This window comes from Babylonia areolata, chromosome 7, assembly GCF_041734735.1.
Source record: "Babylonia areolata isolate BAREFJ2019XMU chromosome 7, ASM4173473v1, whole genome shotgun sequence".
Taxonomy (NCBI): domain Eukaryota; kingdom Metazoa; phylum Mollusca; class Gastropoda; order Neogastropoda; family Buccinidae; genus Babylonia; species Babylonia areolata.
In genome coordinates this window covers 15,761,529-15,784,248 of record NC_134882.1, presented here as the reverse complement: position 1 = coordinate 15,784,248, position 22,720 = coordinate 15,761,529, and the positions used below count along the sequence as shown (strand labels likewise).

At 40.8% G+C, this 22,720-nt stretch overlaps 1 protein-coding gene across 3 annotated transcripts in view; it reads right to left on the bottom strand.

The window, feature by feature from the left end:
• The window catches only part of LOC143283739 (uncharacterized), an 89,968-nt gene that overhangs the window by 55,378 nt on the left and 11,870 nt on the right, over positions 1-22,720 (bottom strand). Inside the window, exons 10-23 of one of the 3 annotated variants that reach the window (XM_076590036.1) lie at positions 22,489-22,559; positions 19,899-19,937; positions 18,307-18,354; positions 17,201-17,311; positions 15,442-15,504; positions 12,618-12,685; positions 11,082-11,189; positions 9,190-9,372; positions 8,158-8,322; positions 7,375-7,554; positions 6,319-6,584; positions 5,384-5,535; positions 3,164-3,395; positions 1,113-1,197 (exon numbers count right to left, since the gene is read on the bottom strand). In XM_076590036.1, the coding sequence (XP_076446151.1) occupies positions 1,113-1,197; positions 3,164-3,395; positions 5,384-5,535; positions 6,319-6,584; positions 7,375-7,554; positions 8,158-8,322; positions 9,190-9,372; positions 11,082-11,189; positions 12,618-12,685; positions 15,442-15,504; positions 17,201-17,311; positions 18,307-18,354; positions 19,899-19,937; positions 22,489-22,559 (1,771 nt within the window). The remainder of the gene's footprint in view (positions 1-1,112; positions 1,198-3,163; positions 3,396-5,383; positions 5,536-6,318; positions 6,585-7,374; positions 7,555-8,157; positions 8,323-9,189; positions 9,373-11,081; positions 11,190-12,617; positions 12,686-15,441; positions 15,505-17,200; positions 17,312-18,306; positions 18,355-19,898; positions 19,938-22,488; positions 22,560-22,720) is intronic. The other 2 variants (XM_076590037.1, XM_076590038.1) reach the window with 2 other exon arrangements.

Below are 22,720 nucleotides of genomic sequence, written 5' to 3'. Positions count from 1 at the left end.
TACAACTGATTAAGAAAGTGAAACTAAATATACCCCCTGAAAATATATCCAGTCCGAGGGAAGCAACGAATAAATCAGTACGTTTGATACCAGGTTTTACAGTCAGATGGGTTATTTCCTCTCATTTTTGTGTGTAAGGGCTGCAACTCAACTCCAGGCAATCCTATGAGCAAGTGTCTCCAAGAATGTGACCCGTTCAGACTCACCATAGTAATGATAGTAGTGTACTTTTTTTTTTTTTAGCAAGAAAATTATACCAAAAACAAAAATATTGTAGAAAAAATACAATATTCCTATCATGAATATCATTGTTAGCCCTGATAAAAAAAAGAAAAGAAAAAAAGAATCACATTCATAAGCAGAATAACATGTGGATCTGAAGGAGTCAACCCATGAACATCAAAAACAAAAACAACCGGTCATAAAAGTGAACTAAAATAATTCACAAACATCATAAGATAAACGTGTACATGAACAGAAACATGTACACACACTCTGAAGTACTTACACACATGAACACAGATGCATGAAAAGTTTAAGACAGAGTTGGAGAGGAAGAAGGAAAGGAGGGAGAGTGAACACACCCACATGTGCGCACGCACGCGCACACACACACACACACACACATATATATATATACAGGGTTCACAAAAAGTTAAGGACCTCTAAGGAACTTGCACAGTTTTCTTCTCATGGGCACGGTAAAATGGTGATGCATCTTCAGCAAACAGGAGTGTGTGCTGCCAATATAATAAGCACCACTCTCAACCAGAGGTGCTTTCTTGCATGTTCATTTCCAATTGTTTTCAACAACAATAACACACAGCTATCATTTCATAAACTGCTGAATAACTGTCAATTTTTTACTGAAACAATGTTCGTGGTGCACATTTGCCCGAAACAGCCATTTGTGTAATCAGTAAGAGGCCGAGGTAGACCATGTGCAACCTGCATGACTTAAATCATCTCTCTTTTTTTTCTTCTTCTTTTTTTGGGGGGAGGGGGACGGGGTTGGGGGGGTGCGGGGGGTTAACATTTTATGAAAACATGCCAACGTTTATCAAGAGGTACATAAAGTTTTGTGAAATGTGTACATAAAACTCCAGCCTGACCTCTTCCATGGCGGCATTGAAGTCCAGAGGGACCATCAGAGTGTCATCAAGGTCGGCCAGCAGGCGAGGCAAAGAGCGACTGCGTCTGGAATGAATGATAAGGATACTAATATAGCACCTATATACTCCGTCAGAAACCAAGCTCCAAGTGCTTTACAAACTCAGGGTCATTAGCTCCCTACCTTGGTAGAGCCGAATGACAGCTGCCATTTGGCGCTCATCATTCGTATCCTGTGTCATTCAATCAGATTTCACGCACGTACGCATATGTTCTTGGACAGACATGTAACATGTCATGTGTGTGTGTTGGTTGGTCACTCATTTAACATCTCTTTATTTCCAACACTTCCACAGATGCATCCATGAAGTAGATGAACCTCGACTGTGTGGTCCCCAGTCTCTGCGTAGGAGCCAATTATGAGGCCGAAAAATTGAAATCAGTGATTTTAGACAGGGGAAAAAATATATGCATGTACTTTGTGTATGTATATGTATGAGTATATATTCAAACTGTCTATATCTATGTATGCAACAGGAAAGAGAAAATCAGAATAAGCATGGAAGTTCTTCTTCTTTCCGTTACATGACCAACATCGACTTGTCGATGACTCTGTCATGGTTCATGCATGCTGGGTATTTTCGTGTCTCCATAACCAACCGAACACTGACATGGGTTACAGGATCTTAAACGTGCATATTTGATCTTCTGCGCGCGTATATACACAAAGGGGGTTCAGGCACTAGCAGGTCTGCATATATTGCACATATATTGACCTGGGAGATTGGAAAAATCTCCACCCTTTACCCACCAGGCGCCATTACCGTGATTCGAACCCGGGACCCTCAGATTGAAAGTCCAACGCTTAAACCACTCGGCTATTGCGCCCATCAAAGGGATAGAAACAAAGAAACAGTATCAAATTGATATACCAAACAAATCGGCTCACCAATGAAAAAAGACTGTGTGTAATGTTAGAATATTCATGGGTAATTAGCAACTGGACATTTGGATAAGCAAACAAAAATACATAAGTAAATGATGAAGAGTTAAATATAATAGTTTCTATATTTCTGGAAAGTATAGGGATGAGTACTTTCATCTTAAAACAGGAAAGACAATGCATATTTGTTATTTTCTGTAAACATGTCTGTGGTTTATGAATAGATGTGCACATGTAGATAAAATGCCTAGGCTTTCTAAACATGCTGCCTTTTTTTTTATTGGCAGCAAACATGTAAACAATTTCTCTCTAGGAGATAATAAAGAGCTTTTGTATTTGCATGAAATCATGTTTGTTCATTCTTTAGTTTAATATACATTTGTTTGTTTGATGAAATCATTTATTTTCATTTCATTTGTGTCTTAAAATGTTTTATTTTCTTACTAAATTTATCTTTTGCATGGTGATTGATATATGCACAGTAACCAAGAAATGGTGTACAAAATATTTATTGGTTTATTTCATTTCACTTTCTTGTCTGTTGATGAGCATTTAACCAAAAGAAAAAATATTGTTTTAACTGTTTGAAGCAGACGACTTTTCGATTGAACACCTCTTTTTATAGAATATGTTGGCTTCCTGTTGAGCAGAGAATGAAGTATATCATCTCATGCTTCTGCCCTCATGTAATATCTGGAACTACACGTCAGTACATTTCTGACTTGTTAACTCACTAAGCCTGCGCATTGCCTGGACATCAAAATTCGTTTCATTTAAACAGTTTCCACACACCTACATACACATGAAATGCAAGCAAAGGGAACTAACTTCTACAGTATTTCCAGCTGTTTCCACACTTGTCAATGTGAAGAGAGAAAAAACCCCCAGCTGATCTCAGTACATTTTCTGTGTTTTTTCACACCGATATGTCAGGGAAGCCTCCCATGGCTGTAAACTCCCTGCGGTTTAATGGGTTAAGCAAACAAGTCCCTCCAAGGTCTCTCTGCATTCACAAAATGTAGAGACAGAAAGCGAGGAATTCACCGCCTCTTTCAGTGCGTCACAGTCATCCTCCGTCACATGCATCCGGCGTTCCCACCACACACTCACCTAGGGGCAGGGAAGTAGACAGACCCAAAGAGGGTTTCGTCGTACGGCCCCAGAATCTTGGGCTTCACTTTCTCCTCCTCTCCCTCCTCCTCATCATCCTCAGGGGCCGTGGACTGAGCGCCACCCTTCTCTCGATTCGCCCTTGTTGCCTCCTTGCCGCCTTTACCTGTCTCCTTTGATGTCTTTGGGTCCGCTTTACCTGTCCGTGGGTCAGTTTTCACTGCTTTTGGATCTGCCCACCACAAAATAATGTGTAAGTGTTCCACTGGTACAATTTTCTCTAATGTCTATTATAATAAAATTAAAATTAAGAATTTGAAAAAAAAAAAGAAAAAGATCTATAATAATCTTGTTGATATAATGTTCTATAGGCATATTTTGTCTAATGTCTATCTGTAATGAAATCAAAAGTGAATCATAACAGAAGGAGAGAAAAAAAAAAGATGTGTAAAAAATAGTTATTGTTTCCAAGCCTGTCCTGTGCAAAGTTTGAGCATCAGTTCTGTCAAACCATCATCTCAATATTCTGTTGCTGCATCGAGAGGGAGGAGGTACACCTGGAAAGAGTAACGCTATTTCTGTCAGTCTGTACATGCAAACAAGCTGACACACAAACATGTACCTTAGAGATGTATATTTCACAATCACACACACACACACACACACACACCTTAGAGATGTATATTTCACAATCACACACACACACACACACACACACACACACACAATAAACGTGCATGACCTAAAGACTGAGAAAGGTAGATATTTAAATATTCCACAAGAAGATAGATTGTGCAACAAGTGTAACATCCTGGAAGACAAAATCCATCTTCTTGATCATTGTATTAAATATAAAACCTTAAGGCAACAATTTTTTTTAAAAGATATTCAAAATTCGAATAACACAGGAAATATTCCCAGTCAGGTGATGCTAACAGATGATGAATATATACAAACAAGATTAGGAAAATTTGTTTATGAATGCTGCTGCAATTTACTGCATTAACTGATTGATTAATTGTGTGTTTTTCATTCATTCATTTATTTACCATTGCACTTGTGTCTTATAAACCTTACGGTTTCATGACAATAAAATCTATTCTATTCTATTCACACACACACACTTCCCTTTTTCTTTACCCCGCCTCCATCCCTCCACACATCCCCCCTTTCACTGCCTCTCTCCTTCAATAGCGCTCTCTGTCACTCTTGAATTCTATTGTATTACTTTATGTGACACAACAGATTTCTCTGTGAAATTCAGGCTGCTCTCCCTGGGGAGAGTCCATAACCACAGTGCAGTGCCACCTTTTTTTCTGTGTGCAAGTATATTTGTTAAATCATCAAAGTGGATTTTTACATACATTTTACCAGGGACAACCCTTCTTTTTACCATGGGTTCTTTTCAGTGCGCTAAGTGCATGCTGAATACTGGACCTCAGTTTTATTGTCTCATCGAAAAGAGTAGCACCTAGACCACCACTCCAGTCTAGTTATGGGAAGAATAAAAGACATAGGGGACTCGAGCCCATGGACACTTACTTCCTAGTGAAGCCCATTGCCACTAGGCCACCAATCCAACCCACACTCACTTCCTAGTGAAGCCCATTGCCACTAGGCCACCAATCCAACCCACACTCACTTCCTAGTGAAGCCCATTACCACTAGGCCACCAATCCAACCCACACTCACTTCCTAGTGAAGCCCATTACCACTAGGCCACCAATCCAACCCACACTCACTTCCTAGTGAAGCCCATTACCTCTAGGCCACCAATCCAACCCACACTCACTTCCTAGTGAAGCCCATTACCTCTAGGCCACCAATCCAACCCACACTCACTTCCTAGTGAAGCCCATTACCTCTAGGCCACCAGTCCAACCCACAGACACTTCCTGGTCAAGCCCACTGCCACTAGGCCACCAGTCCAACCCACAGACACTTCCTGGTCAAGCCCATTACCTCTAGGCCACCAATACAACCCACAGACACTTCCTGGTCAAGCCCATTACCTCTAGGCCACCAGTCCAACCCACAGACACTTCCTGGTCAAGCCCATTACCACTAGGCCACCAATCCAACCCACACTCACTTCCTGGTCAAGCCCATTACCACTAGGCCACCAGTCCAACCCACACTTACTTCCTAGTCAGCCCATTGCCACTAGGCCACCAATCCACACTTTCTCTCTCTCTCTCTCTCTCTCTCTCTCTCTCTCACCTGGCTCCTCTTCAGGTGTGGGCGGGGGGCTGACGAAGGGGCGGTAGCTGTGAGGGTCCAGCTCACCGTCGCGAATCATCTCCTCCCGGCGGATCTCCATCTTCATCAGGTAGGTCAGGTCCTCACACGACTGGTGCTCTCGGGTCAGAATCCTGCCCACGTCAACATAGCTTACTTCATCATCGTCAGTAATCATCGTCGTCTTCATCACAAGTTATCATCGTTGTCATTACCAGCAATCACCGTCGTCTTCACCAGTAATCATCCTCATCATCACCAGTAATCATTATCATCAACAGATGTTAATCATCTTCATCAGGTAGGTCAGGTCCTCACAAGACTGGAGCTACCAGCCCAGAGTCCTGGCCATGTCAACACAATTTACATCATCACCATCATCACAGGTAATCATCATCGTCATCAATATAAGTTAATCATCTTCATCAGGTAGGTCAACACAACTTACATCATCGCCATCATCACAGGTAATCATCATTGTCATCAATATAAGTTAATCATCTTCATCAGGTAGGTCAGGTCCTCACAAGACTGGTGCTACCAGCCCAGAGTCCTGGCCATGTCAACACAATTTACATCATCGTCATCATCACAGGTAATCATCATGTGAAAGTGTGTGTGTGTGTGTGTGCGTTCGCATGTGCATGCGTGCATGCATGTGCATTGTTTCTTTCTTCTAGTTTATGTCTGTGTTTTTGCGCAGGTGGCGCTGTGAAAACAAAACCCAAGTGTGGAAACTTTTTACGCACCCGATATCAGTCAAGTTCATTCAGACTTCATGTCCTCATAAAATACGGAAGACTTCCTTACAAGCATGTAAAAACACAAAATACATTCATGCATTCATTCATTCATTCACACATTAATTTATTCTACTTACATCAAACCTTTCCACAGACACACACACAGCCCCTCACCTGTCCACCTGCATCCTCTTCTCCACCTCCTCCGGACTCTCCTCCTCCTCCTCCTCCTCACTCTCACTCTCCGGCTCCACGGGGGCTGTCAGCACCAGACGCCCAAACTCGTCCACCTCCCCAGACTGGTACTGCGGGAACAGCAGTTGTCTCACCTTGGCCGGGGCCACCTCCAGCTTGGGGGGCGCTGGGGCCCAGTACACCCGCGACTCGTCCGTGCCTGGCTGGATGCGCTGACCCGTGATGGTGACCCCTGCGTGAGACAGCTGGAAACGAAGCAGGTTAGAGGCTGAAGGTCCTGAAGCCTTTCTGTTCCCAAAGGGGCAGTGAGTTTATAGTTCACTGTGTCAAGGACTCAGCACTGAAAGACGGAGCCCAATCCTCTCCTTCCACCACTCTAACCTTCCCTAACCGAAGTCGGGTACCCATTTACACCTGGGTCGAGTGAGGAAAATAACAAATGTATCTTTATCATTATATTTTATCAGTTTGCAGTACTGATACTTAAACAGTGCCTGTCTTCGGTCAGAAACCAAACTCCAAGCACTTTAAGAATACAGAGTCATCTGCACAACAGGCTGCCTACCTGAGTAGAGCTGACTGACCGCAGCCTTTCGGCACGCATAATTCATTTCCAGTGTCATTCAGTCATGCATCGGTCAAGCACAAACGCTTATATCAAAGTGGATTTTCTACAAAAGTTTGCCAAAGACAACCCTCTTGTTGCCATAGGTTCTTTTATGCGTGCTGAGTGATTTGCCATCTCATCAAAATGACTATACAGTGCTGAATCTTGTGCAGAGATGAATCAAAGTGATATCTCTAGCAAATGTGGTGTAGCATGTATATACAGATATAGATAGATAGACAGATAGATAGACAGATAGTTAGATATGAAACTAGTGAGTACTGGGGAGTGCTGCTGAACTGCTTACTTAGTGAGTGTGGATCAGACAGAGCCATGAAGTAATGACAAGTGGGTAAAATAACGAAGTATGGTGAAGGTCAAGGGAATACACATCCAAACTGCAACAAAAAAAACCCAAAAAAACTCACAGCTTTCTCTGCCTTGGCCTTCCAGTTTTCCAGAGAGCTGCGCGAGGGGTTGGCACGATTGGCTTCATCCACGATTCGCTGTGCAGCAGCCGACGCCAGGTCACCGGTTTTGGAGGCTTCGTGTTCCGCTCTGCTCTCTTCATCCGTCTCCTCCATGAGACGCAGTGTTTCTTCCTCGAACTGTGACACAGGGAGAACAGTTCTCTTCACTGTGGTGTGGTGTGGTATAGTGTGGTATGGTGTTGTGTTGTGGTGTGGTGCGATGGTGTGTGGTGTGGTGGGGTGCGGTGGTACGGTGTGGTGTGATGTGGTGTGGTGTTGTGTTGTGGTGTGGTGGTGTGGTGTGGTATGATGTGGTGGTGTGGTGGTATGGTGTGGCGTGGTGTGGTGATGTGGTGTGGTGTGGTAGTGTTAACCTTTTGTCACAACAGATTTCTCTGTGTGAAATTTGGGCTGCCCTTCCCATAAAGTGCATGTTGCTACAGTGCAGTGCTTCCACCCACCCACCCCCACACACATAAAAGTACACACCCACACACACACATAAAAGTACACACCCACATACACACATAAAAGTACACACCCACACATAAAAGTACATACCCCCCCACACACACACATAAAAGTACATACCCCCCCACACACGCACATAAAAGTACACACCCACACAAACACACACATACAAGTACACACCCACCCAAACACACACATAAAAGTACACACCCAAACACACACATAAAAGTACACCCCCCCCCCCACACACACACACAGAACAAATCTCACCCTGTACTGCTGAGGAGGGAACACCCCGCGGTACAGGTCAGGGGCATGATACTTGCGGCCGGTGTTTCGGAATTCCCTGGGCAGCTGGAAGTCCGACGTCATCTTGCAGAAGTGGTGGATGTTGCGGGTCGGGGGTTCTGGGGTCTTGGCTTTGTCCTCCCTCACCTTCAACACAGCACAAACCACACAATATGATGATGATGATAATGATGACATGGATACTTCTATAGCACCTGTTCTCAGTCAGAGACCAACCTCTAAGCACTTTACATAGTCATTTGCTGACCTCCGCATGTGCACACTGCTTGAATTATAACGTCCCATTCCCTGAAAGGTTAGTCTAGTCCACACATGAAAAATAGTGCCCCCATTTGTTTCTTTTCTGTTATGCTTTTTTTCAGTTAAGATGTAATCCATGACCTTAACACACAGAACGACCATTAATTTTTAATTGTTATTTTACCAAATACAGCTATTCGTGAAGAGTAGGCTTGTATGACTAACCAACGATCACACAAACATACAAATTCTTTCAACACACACACACACAAAACTCACATACACACATCCATCGCCCTTCTCCCCCATGTACATCCCTCCCCTTCCCCCCCAACACACACACCCCAACACATTATCCTCCCCCCCCAAGCCTCCATACACACACCTACACACACACACACACATTTCCCAAACACACCTCCCCTCACACACACACCACAAATACACATACACACCCACCCACCCACCCACACATCACCCAAAACCACACCTCCCTTCATATCACACACACACACACTACACACATATACACACACCCATACGCACCCACCCACACACCCACCCCACACACAATCACCCACACACACACACACACATCCACCCACCCACCCTCACCCCCAACACACACACACACACACCACACACCCATACGCACCCACCCACCCACCCACCCCACACACAATCACCCACACACACACACACACATCCACCCACCCACCCTCACCCCCAACACACACATACACACACACACACCTTAGCGCCAACAGCTGTGGGAGCCCAGGTGGACAGGAAGGAGACGGAGGAGGAATTGACGTTTGGCCGGTGGCCAGTGGTGGGGCCAGGAATGCCTCGGGTGTGGAAGTCCAGACTGTCGCCAGTCACGTTCATCAGCTCCTCGTAGGTCACCTCCGCTGGGGCCATCAGGTCCTGCCACGCCTGGGGAACACACAACACACACAGAATGAATGAAAATAAAATGTACTGGTTTCCACAACACCCGAAAATGGAGTATGGCTGCCTACATGGCGGGGTAAAAACGGTCATTCATGTAAAAGCCCATGCGTGTACATTTGAGTGAACATGGGAGTTGTAGGCCACGAACGCAGAAAAAAAAGGTTTCAAAAGATCAAAAGGGTTTTGTATATTCATGCCCTGTGTGGTTGTGGTTTTTTTTTTCTCTCTTCTTTTCTTTTTCATTCACTGATGGAACCTCAGAAAAGGATAGTGATATGGCCACATAAGAAAATCCAATGGCCTTGCTAAAACAATCCTCCAACAACACTGCTCAGGGAGGGAGACGGATGGGAAAGAAATGATGGACTGACAACACTGCAGAGTGGATGGGGAAAACCGTTCACAGAGACACAGGCTTTGGGACACAACCAACAGACCTGGAGGAGCCTGGTGAACAGTTCTTCTATGCAGCGTCCCAGTGGAGTTGAGGGGGGGGAGGGGGGGGGAAGGGGGGAGGAGAAGAAGAAGGAGAAGAAGAGAAGAAGGATATAGTTGTGGCTATCTACCAAGGCAAATTACTTGTTTGTGTTGCAAGATTGACAATAAAACTTGAAGGATACATGTAATTGTGTGAGGAGTTAGAAATTCAGAGTCCATTTGCTTTATCTTTCATCTGTTCTAAAAAATGAAAAATGGAAAAAAAAACCAAACATATTGGTTTCCAAGGATGAAAAGGGTTTGTACATTCATACCTTGTGAGGGTTCTTTGTTTTCTTTCATAAAATACTGTGCTTACCTTCCTCACTCCTTATTCTTTTCCACTTGTAAACTTATTCAACCCTGCACCCTAGCATTGCTGGAGCATCAAAATTTGTTTCATTAAAATGGTTTCCACATTCCTACATATGCATTACCCAGATGCAAAGAGAACTACACTGTTTCCAGCTTGTCCATATGTGTCAATTTTGAGGTAAATATCTGTCAATTTCAGTAAGTTTTCGCATTTTTATGCATGAATATGTCAGGGAAGCCTTCTTCTTCTTCTTCTTCTGCATTCACTCGTATGCACACGAGTGGGCTTTTTCGTGTATGACTGTTTTTACCCCGCCATGTATGCAGCCATACTCCGTTTTCGGGGGTGTGCATGCTGGGTATGTTCTTGTTTCCATAACCCACCAAACGCTGACATGGATTACAGGATCTTTAACGTGCGTATTTGATCTTCTGCTTGCATATACACACGAAGGGGGTTCAGGCACGAGCAGGTCTGCACATATGTTGACCTGGGAGATCGTAAAAATCTCCACCCTTTACCCACCAGGCGCTATCACCGTGATTCGAACCCGGGACCTTCAGATTGACAGTCCAACGCTTTAACCACTCGGCTATTGCGCCCGTCAGGGAAGTCTTCTGAGGCTGTAAACTCCTGGGGCTGAATGGGTTTAGCAGCCCTCCCCCCACCACACCATCCTCACAACAGACACTGTGCTGACTTGATACAGACTGGGACACACGCATCTAGCGGGTGTTCCTGTACACTCTCATGCACACACTGCATGTATATATACAAGCACACACATGCACAAACACATGCATGCATGCACACGTGCACTTACACACACGGATACCTGTGCACACACACACAACACACACAAAAACACATGTGCATATACACAAACACAGACACAAACCTGCTGGATATCCATCTGTTCCTCCACCTCTAAATCCACATCCTCCTCCGGTTTGTCTACACCAGTTGTCTCCTCCTTCACAGGGGGCGGCACCTGCAGCTCCAATGGCTGAAACACGTCCATGTGTCACACTGTATGAGAATCAACCACACTCCATATTCCATGACCAATATGATTGATGACATCACTGCTAACAGCCAATGAGTACACTGCTCAAAAAATCAGTCCTAGGTTTGTTTACAGGCAACAAGCACATTGTTCACAAAATCAGTCTTCAATTTGTTTATAAAAATCCATCTCTTTGCAATATCATAAAAAATGAGAGAGGCAAGGCCTTCAAGACTCACCTGTGATACACTTTAAAAAAAAGAAAAAGTTAAAATGTGTTCTGTATTTGTTTTCATAAAGCTTCAGGTTAAAAAAAATAAATAAATAAAAAATAAAAAGATTCGAGCCCAGCATGTTCGGGTGGGAAGAAATTGTCTTACTCACTGCACTATTGCGGATCCACGAATGACATTAAAAAAATAACATATATGCATGCTTTCTTTAAGGGCAATAAATCAATTGTGGTACGCTGTTTAAATCATTTCATTTTGGTTATCTCGGGCATTTAAAAATTCTTTAAGGGCAATTAGGAATTTTTGAAGTCCGTGGTAAAGGAGACGTGGCTATTATTGTAATCACACTGCAACATTTAGCCCTTTTTCTCTTGATCTAAATAAATGTACAAGTTTAGTTACACCTGCAGGGAAAGTACAACATGGTCGATTCAATTTCTCTGTTATCTTCATTCCAGTTAATTGAGTATCCAGTTAAAAGATTCATATGCAGTACACATGTCGATGATGTAGTCTGTGTCACTGTATGTGTTCTGTTCAGAATTTGTTTATTCCATTTAATTGTCACTCACTAAGCATCGCCAATGCTACTGCAACTGGGATGCAGTTATATCATGTTTTCGGAATCCCGGAAATGGCCTCAATGAAATAAACCGTTAATTATACGGGAAACACAGCTTAATTCGGGAGACTTACAAAGTCTTATTGGTATGACTGTGAAGATTTTTTTCTTACGATTTTTATGCCAAAGTTGGCATTGACACACAAAGCCAAAGTTGGTATTGACGGACAAAGTGTTTCCAGAGAAAATGGCAATGTTAAAGTTTACCAAGGACACACAGACACACACACACACAGACAACCGAACACCTGGTTAAAACATCGACTCACTTTGTTTACACAAGTGAGTCAAAAAAGTATTAAGTTTTGTCACTCACCACCACCAGAATGAACACCCACCCACACGAACACACACACACACACACACACTCATAAACATGCATGAATGTACATGTGAACATGCAAGCAGACACACATGCATGACCTAACCTATCATAAAACAGCCCTGCACTTCTACCATAATCAACACTGCACCATTCCACTCCTGTGCATACATTTTAGTCCTGTAGCTCCCTAAACGAGTGAAATCCCACCAGAAAACACACTGCGCATTAACAGGGGACCACACACTGACCTGTTCAACGCTGATATCTGTTGTGGCGCCCAGCGTGTCACCCGTCCTCGCTGTGTGGATGGACAGGGCTTCACACACACACACACACACACTTCATTAGACACTGGTCATGCACATACATATACAGTTAATAATAATAATCATTATCATTATTATCATGGTATATTTATAGTGTTGTCCTTGACAATACACTGTCCATGCAAAAATTTATCAGTCAGACATGTCAGTCCTGCTACTGTCAACTGTGGCGCATCAGTGCCGTCCAGAAATATCTGTCCACTAACGCAACATCTAGACTTGTTGTTTCTCTCATTCTCTCTCGCCTTGACTACTGTAACTCTCTACTGTCTGGTTTGCCTGCTTCATCCATTCAGTCCCTTCAGCGCATACAAAACTCTGCTGCCCGACTCGTCCTCAGAAAGAAAAGATCTGAGCACATCACTCCTCTTTTGCAACATCTCCACTGGCTCCCTGTCTCACACCGAATAAAGTACAAGATCAGCACTCTATGTTATAGATGTATTCACAAAACTGCCCCTTCCTATTTCTGTGGCTGCCTTCACCTCTACACTCCATCACGCTCACTACGATTGGCTTCGGATCCACTCTGTTTACGCATACCCAGATTCAAACACTCGACTGTTGGCCGCCGTTCTTTCTCTGTCACTGGACCTTGCGATTGGAATGAACTTCCTCTTTCGCTTCATCAAGTCTCCACACTCAGCTCTTTCAAGTCTGGCCTTAAAACCCACCTCTTCCCAAAATATCCTCCCTTGCCTGCCCTTCCTTGTCTTTAGTTTCTACAGTTTTAGAGTTATGCATGCGTGTGAATGACTGGTGCGAAAGCGCTTTGATTTGTCTATGCACAAGATTCAGCACTATATAAATACCATTATTATTTATTATTATTAAATCTTGTGCAGAAACAAATCAAAGCACTTTCATACCCAACTTTCACACACATGCATAACGTTGGTACTAAGGGGTATTTGTATTTGTATTTGTATTTCTTTTTATCACAACAGATTTCTCTGTGTGAAATTCGGGCTGCTCTCCCAAGGAGAGCGCATCGCTATACTACAGCGCCACCCATTTTTTTGGTATTTTTTCCTGCGTGCAGTTTTATTTGTTTTTCCTATAGACGTGGATTTTTCTACAGAATTTTGCCAGGAACAACCCTTTTGTTGCCGTGGATTCTTTTACGTGCGCTAAGTGTGTGCTGCACACGGTACCTCGGTTTATCGTCTCATCCGAATGACTAGCGTCCAGACCACCACTCAAGGTCTAGTGGAGGGGGAGAAAATTTCGGCGGCTGAGCCGTGATTCGAACCAGCGCACTCAGATTCTCTCGCTTCCTAGGCGGACGCGTTACCTCTAGGCCACCACTCCACATAACAAAACAACAAAACTTAAAAACACATGTATATAAAGGGGGGCTGGAAAAACTATTGACAGAAAAAAGGGAGGGTACTGACGAGCTGTTATGGAAAGAGCTAGGTTCTGAGACCAGGCTTGAAAGAACTGAGTGCAGGAACTTGAGGAAGCAAAAGACTCACGAGGGAGACCATCAGCCTAACTCTGTGTAAACTCAAAACAAATTTAAATAAACCTAACTCCTACTTGCATGAGAATAGTTATTCAAGTGTAATTAAACATTTCAAAACACATCAATCTCAAGTTAAAAACATTTTAATGAGTGCAATTCCAAGATGAAAGGAATTATTCAAAAGGAACTGTAATCTTCAAAATGCATAAAATAAATGCAATCTCTAGCCCCAATCAAAATAATTGTTTAGAAGGTACTCAACACAGATAAGATATGCAAATTCATAATGGACACTAAATGGATTTCAATATGAATACAATAATTATCATCTGCATGAAAAGGAATCACTGAACATGATTTCAAACTGGATTAGATAAAACATTTTTTTTAAATTTAACTCCTTCCTCAAGAAATCACCAGTATTCTTCAAAATCATTTTCCGTCATTCTCTTCTAACCCAGCAAGAATAATAGATAGAAAAATTTGTTTAAGTCCACCATGAGTGAGATGATACTATCTTGACGTTGTATGATGACAAAGCTCTAAAACAATTGCGCATGACTGCTATTTAGATTACAAAAGCAACCCTATGAACCTCTTCTTTGAAACAACTGTTATTATCCATAACTTATGTTCTATTACAGGATTCATGAATGTACATGATCTATGATTGCCATCTTCATTTAGGGGCCTTGGCCTTATCTGAATGAAACATTTCACGTTTCTTCTGACCAAACAATTAAGTTGATCATATGTATGTCAGATATTCCTGGAAATTTGATTCTAGCCATTTTTCAATATCACAAATTATCTATTTTGCATATCAAATGCTGTAAGTTTCTGTAACTTTAACCACCAATATATATATATGATAGTCAGTCGTGTCCAACTATGACCATCAGAACAGCAGAGGAGGCAACTGCTGTTCCGACTATTGGGCTAGAATTTGATTATAGTGGAGAGTGTCTTGCCCAGGTTACATCCCCACTCTCTTGGCCAAGAGGGTTTTAGGACAGTCAGCGTTGGGATGGTTCCCAAAGGCCAACTAGCCCACAAGGCTGCAGCACTAAGAGCCAGTGCAATTTTTCCTCCTGGTTTGAAAGTCATAGTCCTTCACAAAAGACTAAGCTCTAAATGATTTTCCATTGACTGGAGAAACCACTGATAATACAGCTCTCACTTTGCTGTTGGCCCAAATGTAAAACTTACCCACCATTACTGTTTTTCAAACCACAATATGGAAATGTTCAAAACCACGATGATTATACAGATACTAACCATCAAAGTCTGGTTCCTCCTCCTCTGGAATCTGGGCTGGAATGTTCATGTCTCGCTGAGATTCTTTCAAAAAGCAAATAAAACAGAAAATTAGAATAAATGAATTTGTTATAAACAACCCCACCCCCACCCCCACCCCCCCAATAAAGAAGACAGATGAGAAAACAAACAAAATTATGGTTATGCTATCCATCAGAAACAACAGGTTTTTTTTAGTTTGTTTGTTTAGTTTTTTTCTTAAAAAAAAAATCTACTTCATGCACTGAAATTATTAAAACAAATTTCTTTTCAATTTCACATGTGATCCAAATAATACGACTCTTAAGGAGACATATTTTCTTTTGATCCGACAAAATGTCATACCTATTCATCTTCAACCGTACTGACACATACCACATAAATTACAGTTGCTGAACACAACCAGTGTGTTTATATATTAAAACAAAGCAACAATGCAATCTGTTGACAGCCTTGCTGATTAGCTCTAGTCAATCTTAATCTAAGAAATCTGGGATACCAAGTTACGACAAATGATATCTTGTAAGGAAACATCTGTTGCTATGGACACAACTATACCCAGCAGAAATTCAGCATGCAGTATGGCTCGAATCAAATACTAATGTTTTTAAAAAAAAAATTTTTTATAAGTGAATATGTATTGAAAAAAAAATGAAGAAAATCTGTGGAAGAACCATTTAACATCACATATGAGGTGAGTGCTATCATTTGAACAGAATCTGAAAAATGATAAATAAAACAGCTGAAGAAAATTCAACTTGACCTCAATATGACCTCTGCATCACAATCAGTCTTCTGCAATCATTTATGCATCTGATTTTCAAGCTTGATATTCACACAACAAAGACGCTGACACAACAACTAGCCATTCTAAAGGACCACTGGAATTACCAAACAAATGGGAAGTTCACAAAACACCAAAATCACAACTAGCGAAAACAAAGACTGCTGAAATCATACGCTTAAGTGCAGCATTCAAAAACACCAGCTTATTCACCAAAATCAAAGACAACTGAAATAAAATTGAGCAGCTGCATATACATTCTACAGTTATTTCGATCCATTTTGTTTTATGCAGAGAACCCCTAATTATTAAACCATGTGGAAACAAACAATAGATATTCTGCATCTGTTTATATCCATAGTATACACACAGCAATTCCTCCTCTTACCTGAAATTCAACACACTAAATAGATCTGAACAAGTACAGTATGTGGAAAATGTAAGATGCTCCACGCAAATTATCAACGAACATCTGCTTTACATTATACATATCGATCCAGTGATAGCACTATTTCATTGTCTTTTTTTACCATACCTACTTATGAATACAGAAACCCACACCTTTAAACTGACCTAAAAATGTATGAGTCCTTGCGAGGAATAAACAAAAATCTGCTGTACGTTAATTCATATTCAAACAATGCTACCGCTACCATTTCAATATCTTTCTCCTGATTTCAACTTTCAAATACAGAAACACACACTTTCAAACTGATCTAAAAATGTAACAGTCATTGAAAAATTTCAACAAACATCTGCTGTATGTAATACATAATCACAGAATGTTTCAGTATCTTTCCCCATTCCAACCTCCAAAACCACACACGCCTTTAAACTGATCTTATCCCCCCACCCCCCACTCCCACCCAATCAATGCTTTTCCCTCTCACAAGAACACCTAACTATGAAAGAGAAAATGTTTAATGATACAGCACCAAATCAAGGACTGTTTCCTACCCTCCAGGTCAGACGGACTAATCATCCCTGACATGCGATCGTCCGCCAAGGTTGAAGACGGGGTCACCCTGCCATCTGAGTCGGTCAGAGTGCCCTCCCCTGTCTCACTCGCTGCCAGGCACAACAATCACAGCTAAAGGCTTATTGTACCACACACAAACGCAAAAAGACGTGCGTGTGTGTACAGACGCAACAACAAAAGGTTTCCTGAACTACACACTGACAACTGACATGCATGCATGCACATGCCACACGTGTACACACACAACAACAAAAAGTTTCTTGTACAACACACTGACATTTGACATGCATGCACATACATGCCCCTCCCCCACCCCTCCCACACACATACACACATGTACACACACACAGAGACATCCATCTATGACACTCATTAGCTAATACACACATTACCAATGTAAAGTACAAGACAATGTACAAACAAAAACAAAAAACCCACATCTGTAAACTGTTACAGCATAAAAAAAAAATTTAATCAACACAAGAGTCTAAATAATAGATATGAATACCATTCTTAAACTAATTAAACTTTTAACAATGTCATTTCATCAAACTTAAGCAGCTGCACAAGCAAAAAACATTTTGTATACCAAAATACATCAAAATAATCCATCACATTAATGCAGATAAATTCTAAAAAGAAAACCTACTTTTCAAGCTGAAACTTAAAACAGTACAATTTTTGAAACCTATATTTTTCAAGAAGCAACCTATAACAGATCAACTTTTGAAATACTGTTCCATCAATGAAATAAATCATACTTATGTATCTCCGAAGGTTAACATATCGAAACAAAATGTGCACAAACAAATCATTATATAATCAACACTTAAAAAACAGTATAACCTTTTTAAACACTGTTTTTCCAAGTAGCTAGCAACTCAAAACAGTTTAACACTGTTCTGTCAGTGAACAAGTAAAACATGTCTATCTCCAAGGTGGCATGTGAAAAACAAAAAGTGCACCAACAAAACGCTTGCAGCAATCACCAAACTCCTCTAGCCTCTCTACCACAGCAGTGTTCAAATCCACACAGACACACCAACACAGTGGCCTAAACTATCTATTCCACGACTACCAGTACCCTTCAGGTCACTGCCAACAGCCTGCTTGTCGAAGGAGACACTGCGAGCTTCAGACAGACACACACACTGCGCTGGTCATTACTATTCATCTCTTCACATGTATATAAAAAAAAACCATATATCTTTTTTCCCAATTTTTTTTTTAAAGGTTTTACAGATACAAAAATTCATGTACTTTGTGCATTAGGAAGTAAAGACATAATGATGCACTAAACACTGATAATTCCACAACAACATAATGTAGGCAGAACAATACATATTCAAGAGCATATTAATTCCATGGTGATGTTGTATAGCTTAATCTTGTACAACACACACGCATAATGTGCATTTTTACAGAAATTTGTTATATTCCATAGTTGTTGTTAAAAGCATACACATCTACTTCATATGCCTGTTTGATCTTTTCATGCTTTTCATCTTATTACATTTTAATGTATAAATTTGTTCATTTTGGCTACATATTTATCTTATGTTTAATGCAAACCTAGGGCTAGGTTCTCAAGGCACTGGCCAGCATATTCGGTTTATGCAAGCGTTAAGCATCTGCTCAATTTAAAATAAAAAAAATTCTGGCAGATGTGGTCTTGTTCATATAGATCAGTCCACACGCTTTGACAAGTCTGCACTCTTTGACACCTCCTTGAAACTTAAACTGAAACTAAAATCCAAATGCTTGGCTGGAGCAGAACCAGTCATGGAGTACTGGTAAATTTACCTTAGTAACGGGCAACACTACAGATGGAAGGAAAGCAAGGTGTAATTTTACAGAACACCCCTGACTTTGTTTGACCAAAAAGTAAACAAGGCATGCATAGACTTTTCCTCCTCTCTTGTTCATGAAATAATGAATTCAAACATAGAACACTTCATTACTGCTGTTCACTCACACACTCACACACACACAAAATTATACACATCATTTCATCAACATAGAACCAAAAAAAAAAAAAAAAATTCTGCTCATTTCCTTCTTCTTTGTTTAAACATTTCTTTGCATTTGCAGATAGCATGTCTTAAGGCCTGGCCAGTGCCTTGGGTTTATGTGAAGGCATGTCATCTCTTGTTGTTTTTCAGCCAAGCAGATGCGGTGTGGCATATACAGATCAATCTGCATGCTTTGACACCACTTTGAAATTGAAATTTTGTATTTGTGTTTAAGCAGAATTTACAACCCAAAATGTGTTTTGCTGTTACCTACATGACTAACATTGAACCAGATTATGTTTTTTTCTCTATCTACAATAGTTTATATCCTTTCAAAATATTTCTCTGTATCTATATTGTTTTTATTGTACCAAATGTATGTCTTTTTCTGTATCTGTATAGATTTATTGTACTATGCATCTATACAGTTTATATTGTACCAAATGTATGTTTTTTCTGTATCTATATAGTTTATATTGCACCAAATGTATGTTTTTCTATATATAGTTTTTATTGTACTGAATGTATGCTTTCCTGTATCTACAGTTTTTATTGTACTAAATGTATATTTTCCTCTACCTGTACACTTTACATTGTTCCAATCATGTATGCCCAATATCAACGCTGCCCACTACATCTGTGTGAAACAAAACAAGACAAATACCTGCAGGTGGTTCAGGTGTGCCAACAGAAGCTGTGTCATCTGTAACAAACCAAGTGCCACTCTTCCCTTGTGCAACATTATTCCAAACACAGCACACAACTTGCTCAGGTGTGGAAGCTGAAAAATGTCTACATTCAAGTGTATGTGTGACGGACGTTAAACAAAATTCCTCAAAACTAAAAACTGCTCCCCGATTCCATCAAGAACGCAGGCAGGGCAGGTGGGGAAGGGGGGAGGGGTGCTGGGGGGTGTTGAGGGGATCAATCACACAAGGAGGAGGGTAACTGAAGTTAATCAGTGGAGGGCGCAACAGCCATGAGGTTAAAGTGTTGGACTTTCAATCTGAGGGTCCCAGGTACGAATCCCGGTTGCAGCGCCTTGTAGGCAAACAGTGGAACTTTTAAAATTCCAGTCTCCCTGGTCAACATATGTGCAGACCTGCTTGTGCCTGAACCCACTTCATGTGTATATGTATGCAGAAGATCAAATACACATGTTAAAGATCCCTTAATCCAAGTCATCATATCCGTGGGTTATGGAAACAAGAACAAAACCGGCATACACACCTCCTCTCTCCCACTCTGAATACAGAGTATGACTCCCAACATGTTGGGGATGAAAATGGTCATACACATAAATGCTCCTTTGTCTATACCAGTAAATGTGGGAGACGCAGCCCAAAAACAGAGGAGGAGGAGTTTATCAAATTTCAAATCCGAGAAATGCAGTAATGGCTGAGTGTCTACACACACACACACACACACACACACACACACACACACACACACACGCACACACACAGTGAAATGCCATCTCTCAAGCCAGTCAACTCTATGAGATATCTGCTACACCTGTCTGTCCAGCAACAGTGGACACATCCATTACTGACACTTGAACTGACCTGTTTTTCTCTGAATTCAAAATCTGGGAGTGACTTTGTTCTGCAAGCAATTGTATTTGTTCCAGGTAACAGAATGATTTGAATTGTCCTCTCTTTTGTTCTTTGATAATTGATTTAAATCTCTGACCAAAATGAAATAATTTATGCATCTTAGTTTGACATTCATTTGAAAAAGTGGTCCTTTCTTCGTGAAGTCTATATTTGATGTGTGTGACATGTTTTTTTCTACGGCCGCTGTGAAATGTCTTACCAAGAGAACAGAACTTTCAAGGCAAGGGAAAAAAAACAGACTGATAAATTAGCATTTCTCAACAAAATAGAATTCATCTTTAGAAGAAAAAAAAAATCATCTAGAAAAAAGGCTGCCACAACTAAACAACAAAACAAAAATCAGTCGTTATAAAAGCACAAAGTGAAAGCAGAACTGTCTTTTTTTTTACAGACATAAGGTGATACCAATTCCTTTATTTTTGACCCTACACTGACAATGTAGCAGATTTTGCACATAAAAATGAAGAAGAAAAAAACCCACGAAACTTTGAATCAAAAGCTCCCCTACAAATCAGAAAATGAATACTGCCATGGTAATATACCTTTCTACAGATTTCAACCAGGAGCAGTGAAAGTACATATGGATGTGCACAGTTCGAATATCAAGACATCCAGACATGACATATTATACAATTTCAACACTTTTTTTTTTCAATTTACAAAAATTCCAAAGAAAACTGGTCAACTTACACAGGACACAGATTTGTGTGTGGTTGCTTTTTAAAACTTTTTTTTTCTGGCAGAATGTTTGTCCCTCTTGTCATTTTCCTTCATTCACTATGTTCAACACTAGTCAGAACAGCTTCATTATCTTAAAAAAAACAACCACCATCAATTCAGGGTGTCTCTATAAAGTATGATAAACCTTATGTCTGTAAAAAAAAAAAAATTGTGGCTCCAGCTCAGTGCAAATGCAAATAAGAAAAAGTGCAATGGTGTATTCAAGTGAAAACAAAGAAATGTGATTTTTCCCAACAGCGTAACAAACCAAAATAATCAGCTCTCTTTCCCAAATATTTATCACATGAGTTAAATAGTCTGTAGCCCCACACTCCCATTTCAACTGGATCCGGATCAAAATACATACACTGTAAGCGTCGCTTGAATGTCATCACATTAACTGTTCGAGAAATACTAAATGGATCTGTATTCACATAACAATTATTTTTTTAACGTGTCTTAAAATCTTAACTGATTTTTTTAATGCACATGGGCAAAACCTGATCATAATGAAATCTCATAACAATTATTTTTTAACCATGTCTTAAAATCTTAACTGATTTTTTTAATACATAAGGGCAAAACCTGATCATAATAAAATTAAAAAATCATTCATTGTAAATGTCAAGACATATTTTCAACTGAATATTCATCCATGTGTTAAATTGGGATCAGAATGCAATCACATTACTCTAAAGTACACCAATCCATGAAACAATGACTATCATTACACATCTGTACATTCTTACTCTCTTTCATCCCTGCCTATGTGTGTATATGCTTTGAGCATGCATGCGTGCATGCTTGTGTGTACGAGTGATCCCATCTTTCACTTTTCCTCCATTTCTATTGACTATTTCCATTAATATTTCTATGAACCAGTCACTCCCTCCTCATGTTGCCACTGTGTGGACTGACCTGCATCAGAAATGGTTCGTGCCATCACTCTGTCCATGATCTCCTGAATCTTCTTGTCTGCTTCACTCAACCTGTCAACAACACACACTGTCAATATCTCCACACACAAGTACCTCTGAACACAGATCTTTGGCTCAAAAAAGAATACAACAAAGTAAGAATGCCCAATTATCAAGTCCTGAAAAGGACAACAACAACAACAACAAAAATGCTCCTGGCTTTCTAGATAAAA